Source organism: Tenrec ecaudatus, chromosome 15 (assembly GCF_050624435.1).
Source record: "Tenrec ecaudatus isolate mTenEca1 chromosome 15, mTenEca1.hap1, whole genome shotgun sequence".
Classification (NCBI taxonomy): Eukaryota; Metazoa; Chordata; class Mammalia; order Afrosoricida; family Tenrecidae; genus Tenrec; species Tenrec ecaudatus.
Window position 1 is genome coordinate 63,741,575 of NC_134544.1, and position 13,093 is coordinate 63,754,667.

Consider the following 13,093-nt stretch of genomic DNA (forward strand, 5'->3'; position numbering starts at 1 on the left):
TTCTCCCATTTGCCTTCGCTATGGTACAATTAGAAGCAAGGATCAGAATTGCTTCTGACATCCGCTTTTAGCTGCTCTTTCTTTCCTGTTTGTTCTTAGTGACCTTTGGCTTTCACATGAAGAATGGTCATGTTTTGCCACCGCTCCTCAGATTTCTGCCATTAACTCTCTGCATTAAATCTAATCTTAATGTGGGGACATGCTCTAAGTCGTATTTTGACTCTTATGAACGTGTTTTAATTTTCTCAACTTCAACGAGGACTTTCATAGGAGCATTGGATGATCCATTTCACATTCAGCCCCTGGCCTTGTTCTAGTTGCTGACATCGGGCTTCACTTTTCCACAGATGCACTCAATTCGATTCCGAGGTAATCCCTCTAGTGAAGTCTACCTGCATAGTTGACCTTTATGTTTTTCAAAAAAAGAAATTTGCAAGTCACTGGTCTTGCGGAATTCTATTATGGGCTCTCTATCATATGATTTTCATTTCTATCACTCAGGTCATATTTCCCAACTTCTCTGCCTTCCTATTTGTTTCCAGCTTTCATGTTCCAATGCAAATAATTTCTGATATATCTTTTTTGTATGTTTGATCCATTGAAAAAGTTGGTAAAATTCTTCAATTTCTTCATCAATGATGTTAGTGTTAAGTGCATAAATTTAAATAGTAATATTGGAATTAACTGGATTTCCATGTATGCATATAGCTATTATCATATCATAAGCAGCACTGTACTATAAGATAGCTCTTAAAATATCTTTTTGAAAATGAATGTGATACCTTTTCTCTTGAATGTACATTTTCCAGCATGGTAAATCATATGACTACCTGATTAAACGTGATCAGTAATAGTCCATTTCAGCCTACTAATTAATGCCTAGAGTATTGATTTTATGCATTTCATTTTCCTAGGTTCATATTTTGTAATTCCACATTCTGATTATTAATATTTACAAATGTTTATTCTCATTTTGAGTAATATTTCAACAGCAAGTGAGGGCCCCACATGCTTTACTCCCTTCACATCATTATAGGAACTCTACTTTGAGAAGGCAGCTCTTCCTCAGTCGTATTTTGAGTTCATTCAGACTTGAGGGGTTTATCTGATATCTAACACTATAACGATGTTCCATTGCTACTCATAAGGTCGTCAGTATTATTTAGGTTTTCAGTGGCTAATCCCTTCTTCAGAGTCTGTTTTTTTGGGGGGGTCTGGTAGCTCCTTTGAACCTGTTCAACTTTATGACCCTGTTATTATTTGAAATGCCAATGACTTAGCAACTGCAAGCAACAACAGTGTGACAAAGTGTCTGATATTTCTCCCTAACCTTAACTAAATATGGGTAACTTAAACAAAATATCACTTTTACATTTGCATGCATATCTTTGTACACATTGATAGGATTTATGCATTTCCATTAACATGACAACCATATAAGCATCAATTGTGCCAGTTGCCCTTTTTATCCTTAGTAGTTAGTATAAAGGAAAATAACATAACGTGAGGTATTTTCAAAGATAAACATGAGAACTTGCACAGATTTCCTCTAGTTCCTAAATGCTTCCGACCCCCCCCCCCCACACACTATCATGATTCCAATTCTACCTTATAAATCTGGCTAGACAAGAGGAGGTACACTGGTACAGATAGCAACTGGAAACACAGGGAATCCAGGGCAGGGCAGATTATTCCTTCAGGACCAGTGGTGAGAGTGGCGATACCGGGAGGGTGGGATGGAAAGGGGGAACTCATTACAAGGATCTATATATAACCACCTCCCTGGGGGACAACAACAGAAAAGTGGGTGAAGGGAGACATCAGATATGACAAAATAATAATTTATAAATTATCAAGGGTTCATGAGGGAGGGGGGAGTAGGGATGGAGGGAAAAATGAGGAGCGGATGCCATGGGCTTAAGTGGAGAGCAAATGTTTTGAGAATGATGACAATGAATGTACAGATGTGCTTTACACAATCAATGTATGTATGGATTGTGATAAGAGTTGTATGACCCCCTAATAAAATGATTTAAAAAAAAAGAACTAGCACAGAACTATGTGCTCCAGGAAAAGATTCTCTCACTGTCCCGTAGCCATTGACCCGTTTGAACCTGCTCCTATGTAAATACCCCTGGTTTGCTGTATGCTAGTTTGATGTTGTTCTTTGTTCGGTTCCCATTTGCCCCATCACAGTGATACTCAGAGCTGATACACAAAGACCTAAACGTTTAACTTCTGAATCAAGCCTCAATTGGTTAAGAGGAATTCCAGCTTTCAAAACCCTTCCAAACAGTCCCTGCTGAATGAGTAAAATATCTTATTTTGCACTTTTAAGCTCCCTGTTAATCTACAAACACATTTGTCCATATCCTTTACTGCCAACACAGAGGTTTAAGCAGACTGTTTACCTTTTCGCAGAAAAGCTTCATCAGCTCCCTCCTTGTGTGACCTGCCAGGAAGGTAATAGAGCCAGAATGGATGCGTGAGGATAGGGTGTTGGGTTAGTTGAGAAACCAAATGTCAGGGAACCCGAAAATGGAAGCCAAGAGCTCCTGGAGGCCCGACTTCCATTACCTTGAAACTGTAGCTTACTTTATCATCTGTGTCTTTCAAGTGCTTTTTTGCAAAACATCCAAGTCGAACTTGTTTATAAACAAGTTAGAATCCAAAGATTACTCAGAGGCCAGAGCATAAAAACAAGCTCCCCAGGAAGCAAGGGCCATTGGGATTCTGCCACATCCATCTCCCAGAGCAGTGGGTGCTGCTGCGGGCTCTGCCCAAGAGAGTGTCTCGCAAAGTTTCCAAGTGTCACTGCTCCATCAGAGCACATCTGGGGGCAAGCCCGGTCCCCCTTTCAGAGGACAAGGACGGATCTCTGATTCACGGCTATTCTTCCTGCACCTTTGGAAATATGGTCAGTCTTAGAGTCATGAATAGGCCGTCTGAATATATTCCTCGTACATTGAAGCAGGGACGTTTCAGCAGGAATGGAGTTTAACTCCACACTAACCCAAGTCAGGCGAGAACCAGAGATGTGGTTAGAAGTGAAATTCATGAAGTGAGACCCTGCAAGGTACAGCCTGGGACAGTTTATTTGAGAATTCTTTGAAGGGACGAGGAAGGTATTTCAGGTCACACTTCCCACCCCTCCCAACGACTTCCTCAGATTCTCCCCATCGGATCAATTATGCCTGATCGTGGCTGCCAAGAACATTAACAGGTGCCACAAAATTCAGAGGGAATTTTAGAAGTAGCAGTCGATTTCTCTTGCCTTGCTGGGAGTCCATAGATAGGTAGCATCGAGTATATCTTCTCCAACCCAGTACAATTTAGAGACCTTAGAGACCTTGGTCCATAAGGACATACATCTTAGGGCAAAAACAGTTACGTGCTTGTCTGAAGACAAGCCTGGTGGTCCAGCTGTAGATTCAGTTCTGAGCGCATCACAAAATATACAACGCAAAGTGTACCTACCCACGATACAACTTCATTCCATCCACTAGGCGGACAGGGCTTGCTGATGGCTTCCCTTTCACTCAGGCTGTAGATGGTCGGCAGATTCTCATTCCCTGAAAGCAGCGAGAGAACCAAAGGTCACTTTAAAAACCATATATTTTTAAAAGCCACATCAAGGACTTGGGCACAAAGTCTCACAAAGAAGCTCCAGGGAAGGAGGAACAACTCCTGGGTGAGCGCAGTGGTCATTTCTCTCTCTGCTCACTTACTGGCTGGTGTCACACTGGATAGAGGCTACAGGCGCCAAAGGTAGGGAGGCTGGGAGGGGTAATAGTCACCCAGGGAGTCTGTAATGACTGTGAACTAGCACATCTGGCTGGAATCTGTTGAAGCCTGAAATGTAGAAGCGAATTTCTCTCACTTGCTTTCAGTTAGAGGAGGCCCGCAGCTGATTTGTAAAGTGGAGAGCCCTTTATAAAGTCACATGGTGTTTATACCAGATCCCTGCTAGAGATCACTACCTCAAAGCATTTAAAACTTAAAATTAATTAAAGCTGCAACCCAACCTAGGCCCAGCTCAGCTCCTGGTTGGATATAGATGACCTCCCTCTCATTCCGAATGCCAGGGGCCAAGGCTCACTTTGGAGAGGAAATTACTATTGCTGGTTTCCTAGGGTTCTATTTAAACACAATGCCTACAGTTCTTTTTAAAAGGGGGTGGGTATGCAAAGAAAAAGGAAAATGGGATCCATTGTCGTAGATATCAGCAGAGGCACTGATGGCGCAGGCATTTATATTAAGGGGCAAACACTCGTTAAATACGGAGAAGGGAATAGAGACAAAGATGGGACAACATTGATACAAAGACAGTGTTAACCAAGAAACAGAGCTCTAAGAAGGGCTTGGTTAGACATTGTAGCCACTCTGTATCTGAGTAAGCATTAGCTGGGTGGATTTTACAGTTGGCTATATATACTCAATGGTAGAAAGGATTGTTGTCTATGAAGATAAGGAAGTGAACATTCTCTAAATGGAAGAACAGGGAAAGAAGTGAGCAGGAGAGCAAAACAAATCGTGAGAGACATTTTGGACAATTTCAAATGGTTTGACCTTTTATATTAGTCTCAATAGGAGAGGAACAAAAAAATGGAGCAGAAGAAATACTGGAAAAGAAAGTGTGCTAGTCTGGGTTGAATAGAGAAACAAATCCAGAGACACTTTTATGTATATAAGAAAGAGTCTTATATACACAAGCAATTGAATATTGAAAACACATCCCAGTCTAGATCAAGTCCATAAGTCCAATATTAGCCTATATATCCAATACCAATCTATAATTCCTCTTCAGACTCACAAAACACATGCAATAATGTCGAATGCAGGAAGATCACAGGCTAGAGGGTGGAAAGTCTTGCGGATCTAGTGGCAGTAGAAGCATCTCAGTGCTTCTACTTGATACCTTCCAGTTATGACTTGTAGTAACTCTATGCACAACAGAGTGAAACACTGCCTGATCCTAAAGCACCCTCACAATTGTTGTTATAACTACAGGTATCCCCCACCTGAACCCCCTAAAAACATATACTTACTGCTAGTAAGTCTATTCTGACACAAAGCAACGCTATAGGCAGAGTAAAAATCTTCCTATGGGTTTCCAAGACGGAAAACCTTTATGGAAGCCGAAAACCTTAGCTTTCTCCCAAAGAACACACTGGTGGTTTTGAACTATTGAACTTGTGGTAGCGGCCCATATCTTAACCCCTCTATAACACCAGGGTTTCTCACCACAAGTATAGGAGGTGCTTTACAATACAAATGTGTGTGGTGGGGGTGGCAAGGGAGTTAGACAAGGTTGACTAGAGAAACAAATCCAGAGACACTCATATGTATAAGAAAGACATTTATATAAAAGAGTAATTGTATATTAAGAAAACAGCCCAGCCCAGATCAAGTCCATAAGTCCGATATTACCCTATAAGCCCGATACCAGCCCCCAAATCCTTCAGACTTACGCAGTGACATGGAATGATGCAAAATGCAGGAAAATCACAGGCTGAACGGTGCAAAGTCTTGTGGATCCTATGGTAGTGGAAACATCTGAGAACTGGTGGGGTCTCCCTGTGGCTCCTCTAGCTCTCTGAATGTGACTCTTCAACAGGAAGGTGAAGCAGAGAGAGAGAGAGAGAGAGAGAGAGAGAGAGAGAGAGAGAGAGAGAGAGAGAGAGAGAGAGAGAGAGAGAGAGAGAGAGAGAGCCCAGAATCCTCAAGAGAAGGCCATCTCCAGGCTGTGGCCTGATTGACAGGCTAGACTCCACCCCTACCCCTATTTATCAAGTTGACGTGAAATTATGTAACTACCACGGGGGGCACCATGCAGTTCACACTGATGTCAAACCATACAGTCAAGGAGTTCAAGCAGAATGTACAGAAAACCGTAATATTGGTATATTGGAGCCAAAGTCCTCCCAACTCATCGTGGCCCTTCAGGACGGAGTGGAACTGCCTGTTTGCGTAACTCTTTATGGGAGCAGAAAAGCTCATCTTTCTCTGGCAGAGTGGCTGGTGGGTTTGAACTGCTGACCTTTCAGTTAGCAGTCCAACTAATGGCCCACCATGCCGCCAGGGCACTATTGCAGTGAGTCGTCTATTTGCGTGTTTAGACCCATGGTCATCCTGTTAGGCGAGCACTTTTCTGCTACCCATAAGGCGCTCAAGCAGAATATACAAATACTCAAACCTACAAGGAAGGCTACATGTTCCTGTAAAGGTTTCTAACCTTGGAAATGGCCTTGATGAGCGTCGTAATTAATATGCCACTGAGTCTTATAGTGAAATTGCTAACCGGATAAGCAATAAATACGTTAAAAATATCTAGTATTTTAAAATTCATGTTTAGAAGACAATCAATAGAAATTGTGACTGATTTCTCATTAGAATCTGTAATAGAAAATAATGAAATGGCTCATTCAAAAATATTAAAGATAGCAAGGAATGCTTCCAGCCTGGAGTTTTATACTCAAAGAAAATGCTTGTCCAAAATTAAAATGAATTAAAGACATTTTATGTTTTTTTAAATTTAATAAATCATTTTACTGGGGGCATTTTAGGCTTTTATAGCACTCCATACATCAAATTGTATCAAACACATTTGTACATACGTTGCCATCATCATTTTCAAAACGTTTTCTTTCTGCTTGAGCCCTTGGTATCACCTCCTCTTTTTTTCCCTACCCCTCCCACTGTCCTACCCTTGTGGATCCTTAATAAATTGCAAATTATTAGTATTTTCATGTCTTACACCCTCCACTGTCTCCCTTCTCCAATGCTTCCCTTGTTTGTCCGCCTGGGGATGGGGCTGTTGTACATGGATCATTGTAGTCGGTTCCCCTTTTCTCTCCCTGCTCCCCCCACCTTCCCCCTACCCTTATGGTATCACTACTCCCATTACTGTTCCTGAGGGGATTATCTGTCTTGGATATCTACCAGTGCACATGCTTCAGTCTAGCTGGATTTGTGAGGGAGAACTGGGGTCATGATAGTGGAGGTGAGGGGGGCGGAGCATTGAAGAACTAGAGGAATGTGGTGTGTTCCGTTGGTGCTGTGCTGCACCCTGGCTGACTCATTCCTTCTTAGTAACCTTTTTGTGAGGGAATGTCCAATTGTCTACACATGGGCCTTGGGTCTCCACATCAACCCCCATAATTTGCATTGACATATTTGTTTGTTTGGTGTCTTCTGATGCCTGATACATGATACCTGATCCCGTGGACACCTCATGATCACACAAGCTGGGCTTCCATGTGGGCTTTGTTTCTTCCCTGCTAGATGATCATTTATTTAAATTCAAGTCTTTAAGACCCCAGACACTTTATCTTTTAATAGCCGGGTATCATCAGCTTTCTTCACTACATTTGCTTATGCACCCATTTTGACTTCAGTTATTATATCAGGAATATGAGCATTATTAGAACAAAGTGTTCTTGTGTTGAGCGAGTACTTGAGGCCCGGTTTCCATCTGCTACCTTAATACTTAACATTTAAATATATGTACATATACCTCTATCTATGTACTAGATATCTAAACATAGACCTATATCCCTATCATTATATACTAATATATTTATATATGTATATACCTATATTTATACATTTATAAACTTTTGTTGCCTCCTAGTTCTTTCCATTATTTCCTTTTACTTTCCTCCTGCCCCACTATGATGTTCTACCTTCATTCGGCTCTCAGTAATTCGTCTTGGATACATTGCACTTGAGATAAACCCCCACCAGGCAGTCTGTGCTCTCCTCACCATTGACTTCAGATCTCTTATTGTTCCTTTGACCCTGCATTTGTTGGCTCCTCCCTTCCTTTCTCCCACTTCCTGCTTTCTGCTGTCCCCTCAGAGCCATCGGCCCCATTAATATCTCTTCGGGTTTGGTTATCCTGCCTATCTTCTATGGAGACATGAAACAAAGGAAAAAGGGGGGGCATGAAAAAACAAACAAACAAACCTATAAATAAATAGTTCCAGGTCTGTCTGCTGACCCTTAATGAATGTTTTCCAATCGGATCTAGTGAAGTGCCAAGCCCTGCCCATTGATTCCTAAGTCTGTTTGGGGATCCCTTGGAGACTTCATTGTTTGCTCCCCTTGCTGCTCTGTTGTGGTCTCTCTGTGTTTCGCTCTGATGTGGGGGTAGGCTGGGGGGATTGGTCAAACAGGGCATAATTCGTGCACTGTGTTTCCAGCGCTGCCCCCCCCCCACCCCGCCATAGCACTGTGGGTCAGCAAGGGGGGCACCATGTAAAGACATTTTAAGAAGGAAATGTGAGGGCATTTCTTGCCAGGAGAGCCACCGTACAAGAAAATGCTATGGAAATAGAATGGAAAAGCTATATTAAAATGCTAAGTTCTTAGAGCCAAAGAGAAATGATCCTATATGGCTAATGAACATATAGATAGGATAACTATAAAAGAATTTAAAAAATATTTTAGAATGCTGTTATCTGTTTGAAGGCAACCACAATAATAACCATTGTGTGAAGGATAACATTTATAGAAGCAATATATCTGACAATAATAAGATGTGGTGTGAAACCCCGGCATCAGCCTGCTCAGAGTACGCAGTATTCCATTAGGAAGGGTAAATTGAGCTATACTCTTATAAGGTATTTTTACTATTGTGAAATCGTAAAATACTAATTCAAGGTGGGTTGTGAAAAGTTATAGATTTCTAATAATCATCAAAACATAATACAAGCCATGAATCTAAATGGAAGTAGAAGAAAAATAATAAAATCTTTCCTGTTTTTTTTATGCCACTTTGAATTTATAGTAATTACCACATACTTAAAATCTAATTTTAAACCTAATGGTATTTTCCCAACAAAAATTGCTTTATAACACAATTACATTCTGTTTTTCATGTAACATTTTCCTGGCATTGTTTAGGGATAAAGACATACAAACAGCTGATGAAGCCCAAGCTCTGTTTTATCCTAATATGGTAAGGAATGAAACTGCAGATTAAAACTCATGCAACCATTGAGTTGAGCCTAAGGGCCTCAATTGTGTAATGCTTCAAGAGTGGAAACTCATGGTCACTAGTCCCACTGTGGGATGCTGTGGGGAGCGTTTGGCTCTCTTACCCACCGCAAAAAAGAGCCCTTCCAAATGTGTTTGTCCCCAAAATGCTGTCTGACTCTCCTGCCAAGAAAATATGTTGATCGTTGCAATTAGGGGATTCTTGGGGTGAACTGTCGCCTCATGAAGTCAGCATTTTCCTCCGCTGGGCTGACTCTATTGCATCTGTTCGCCAGGCTACTGGCAAAGACCTACCGAGGACACTACCCTCGCCTTGCGTGAACACACCCTTTGCATAAATGAGAAACTACCTTAACTGAAATTATACAATGAGCCCTAAACATGTTTGATATCCTTCCTCTAAAATTCCTTGATTATTTCTTAAATTTCTGAGCACTTCAAAAATTTCAGGGCTTGGGTATATTTGCCTGTATGTTTAATTTCCAAGGTAGACTATGCTTTCCATGAAGCCATTCAAGTGGTCTGTATTGATGTGGGGAACTGTCGTATGATGTGGTTTTGAGTGGGAACAACAGAGTCTAGTTTGTAGAGCAACGTTGAGATAATGCACATGGAAGACCTTCCGTGTGGATTATATGATGATGATCTGAATAGTAGAAATCAAATGAAACCAAACTCACTGCTGTGTAGTTGATGCTGAGTCATAGGCAACCCCATCGGGCAGCATAGAACTGCCCAGGTGAGTTTCTGAGATGGACAATCTATGGGAGTAGAAAGCCCTCTTTCTCCCATGGACTGGCTGGTGGTTTTAAACTGCTGACTTTGTAGATTGCAACCTAGTGCATAAGCACTATGCCACCAGGGCCCCGTATGCACAGTGTACTACGCTATAATTTTAAGACTTGGTCCACATCAGCTGTTTGGGCTGTAAAATGTTTGCAATTCAACGTTAATTCTTTTAAATGAGAGAAAGTGTTGAGGTGTTCATGTATTTTCTCTGAAGATGGTACATACTTTGAAATGTAAATTTCAGTTTTATTAGCAGTAGCCATTTACATAATTGTATTCAATGAATTTGTTAGTGGATTTTGGTATTGGCCTTTTCACCAAATGGAAAGGTTCTAATCACACACACACACACACACACACACAAATAAAGGAACCATTACTGTCTTGATAGCTGTGATTTTCCGAAATGATGGCGTTTGTGAGGACTTCGTGTTTCAGTCAGCAAAATAGATCTGTCCTACCAAACGCTAAAGAACTCAGTGAAAAATTCTTATCACCGACTGATCAAGCATGTGGTGTGGTTAGGTGCCTTTGAGTCAGTTCTGAATCATAGTGAGCCAATGTGTAGCTGAAGGACATGCTGCCTCCTTGACCCTGGGTCATCCTCACAATTGTTATGTTTGAGCCCATGGTTGTGGCCAGTCTGTTTGTCGTTGTGCCAGCCTATGTCCTTGGGGATCTTCCTCTTGTTCACTAGCCCTGTGCTTTAGCAAGCATGCTGTCCTTTCCCAGAGACTGGCCCATGCTGGTTGCATGTCCAAAGTATGTGAGCCAAAGTATCGACATAGGGGCTTCCAGGGAGCATTCTGGTTGTTCTTCTTCCCAGACAGATGTATTTTTGCTTTGGACAGAGCACAGAACTTCCCATGTTCTTCACAAACATAGATGCCTGAGATTCATTTTAGCACAGCAGAGCACAGAGAATAAAAGCAGGAATTTCACGTTTTCTGAACGTGCTCTGAATTTCAAAAATAAATTGGTTCAACTTCTGCCAGTTAGTGCTAAAGAACTACTTCATGTCAGCTCCATGAAAGGATCCATCGATTAAATTCCAGATATTTCTACTACGGGGACATCTAGAAAGATTGTTAAGGGCATAGAGAATATGAGGAAATGCAAGTATTACTTTTCTTCATGATGGAAGCATGGTTTCCCTTCTATGTTTGCACTCACACCTATCGGTGTGTTTTATATTTGCTGTGGGCTGTGGCTTAATATGCAGAGAAGGCACTCTCTGCATTTCAGTATTTCATTGTCCGCATGGAGCACAGAGCCACAGCTGAGGTCACCTCCTTCCACGTGAGAGTTTTATTCAGGTGAAGCAGCTCAGACCACACGTTGGCTCAGTGGTGGTCTCAGCCCTTTAATTCAGGCTCATTGGAGCTCAAGCTGAAGAAGGAAAGTGGTGCAGCTGTCTTTGAAAGGCGCTACATTCCCCTGCCAAATTTCAGAACCAAGTAAGAGTAAGAATAGGATATTTTAGTACATAAAGTTACTCAGTCCATGGTTGGGAGCTGAGACATTCTAGTTAATCGAACGTTCTGCTTTTAGAAAATCTAATATGGGTTAATCATGGAAGCCATTTTTTGGGTATATTTTTATGTTGTCAGTAAAATCTCATAACTCCAGGTTGTTGTTTTTAACTTATATTTATTGAGCACCTTCTGTTCTAGTTGCTTTGCCTGTGGTAGTCCATTTACTCCTCCCATGTGCTTGTGAGATAGTGCCTGGTGAAGCTTGCTTGCTCTAGCTGTCAGGCCCCTGTCGAGCGGTGGCCTTGTTACGTAGAAAGAGCAGGTGACTGCTCAGGCTTCAGCTGCTAGACCACGTCCTTACTGGTGGCTCCATGGTGACTGATGCTGGGCCCCTGTGCTCCAGGCTCAGCCCTCTTCCCATCCCTATTGCATCTTTCCCACATGCTGGTGTGGACTCTCTTTTCTTCCTGATCTCATTATTCTATTAGCCAGCGTTCTCTGTCCTCACTTTGGACACTTGCACTGTACGTGCTCTGAATAATATGCAGATGCTCTTCCACTTTAGGATCGTGTGAAAAAGATTTCACAGTAATTCTAAGAAGGTTGTCTTTGTGTCCATTCTGACACAGGGGAGGGAAGTCCAGGCGTGTCTGAGTTGAACCGTGCCTCATAGGGTCTTCAGCGACTGATTTTTCAGAAGGAGTTCATTAGACCTTTCTCCTGATGCACCTCTGGGGGAACTGTGAATCTTTGGGTTCACAGCTGGGGGGTAGTAACGGTTTGCCCCAGCCAGAGAATCCCATCATGAGTAAAAATGATTATGTAAAAAAAAAGCTGGCCATTAATTGGTTAATCATTGGTTAAGCCAGTAATCATTTCCTGACATTCTTCTCTACCACACGACTGTATTTTTTCATGAAATGAACACACACCTACTACGGTTATTTTTCCACAAATAGCCCCAGGAGGTGTTTCTTAAGTGGCTCTGTGCTCATTTTGTTTTTATTTTATTGGTGGTTTTGTGGGTTGTTTTGCGTATTACTGGGGAAAAGAGTGCGTCTGTCGAAACATCTGGGGAGATGGAACAATTGGCAAGCCAACATAGAAGACACATGTTATATATTTTAAAAAATAATAACTTTTTTATTAAATTAAAATTACCTTTAATTATAAGATTTACGAAATGAAGACCTTCAGTTTTCACTTAGAGATCTTTCTCTCTCCTCAGAAAACCCATTCCTTGCTGCCAGCGATTCAACAGAATGCTCTCCAGTGAATCCCTGCACCCTCCTGCATATACCCGCTCCGACTCACAAGCCTCCCTAGACAGCCCCTCCATGGGGGGGTTCTGGCGTGAAATAGAGAGCATTCGAGAGAGCTGCATGGACAGCAGAGGACAAGAGGAGCGAGCGCCCATGGAGGTCAAGCCCTTGGATGGTAAGGAACGCAAGTGGTTGCCCCTCGGACTGGGCTTTGTTGTTTTCGTAGCTCTTTCTTGGGCTAGTGGCAGGCAAACATGACTTCTGTCGTAGTTAACTGCATGAATCAGTAGAAGTCAGCATATGAACTCTGCCCCTTCTGGGTTATATATACTGGGTAGGCACCGAAATTCCTTGGTCCCACAAAGGGTTAATGTGTTTGGTGGCCAACCAAAAGGTTGGAAGTTCAAGTTCACCCAGACATGCCCCAGACTACTTCTGCAAAATCAGCCATCTTAAACTCTATGGAGCGAAGTTCTACTTTGGCGTGCATGGGGTCCTCACGAATTGGACTTGCAATGACAGTACCTGGTTTTGGCTGTGGCTTTGTTTTGCTCTATTGCTTGCTGG

At 42.0% G+C, this 13,093-nt stretch overlaps 1 protein-coding gene across 4 annotated transcripts in view; it reads left to right on the forward strand.

Annotated features, from left to right (window-relative positions):
• Window positions 1–13,093, forward strand: part of ARHGAP28 (Rho GTPase activating protein 28) — a 203,138-nt gene that overhangs the window by 83,890 nt on the left and 106,155 nt on the right. For all 4 annotated transcript variants that reach the window (XM_075533170.1, XM_075533168.1, XM_075533167.1 and 1 more), the window contains one exon: window positions 12,493–12,701. In XM_075533170.1, coding sequence (XP_075389285.1) covers window positions 12,527–12,701 — 175 coding nt within the window. In that variant the 5' untranslated portion in view covers window positions 12,493–12,526. The remainder of the gene's footprint in view (window positions 1–12,492; window positions 12,702–13,093) is intronic.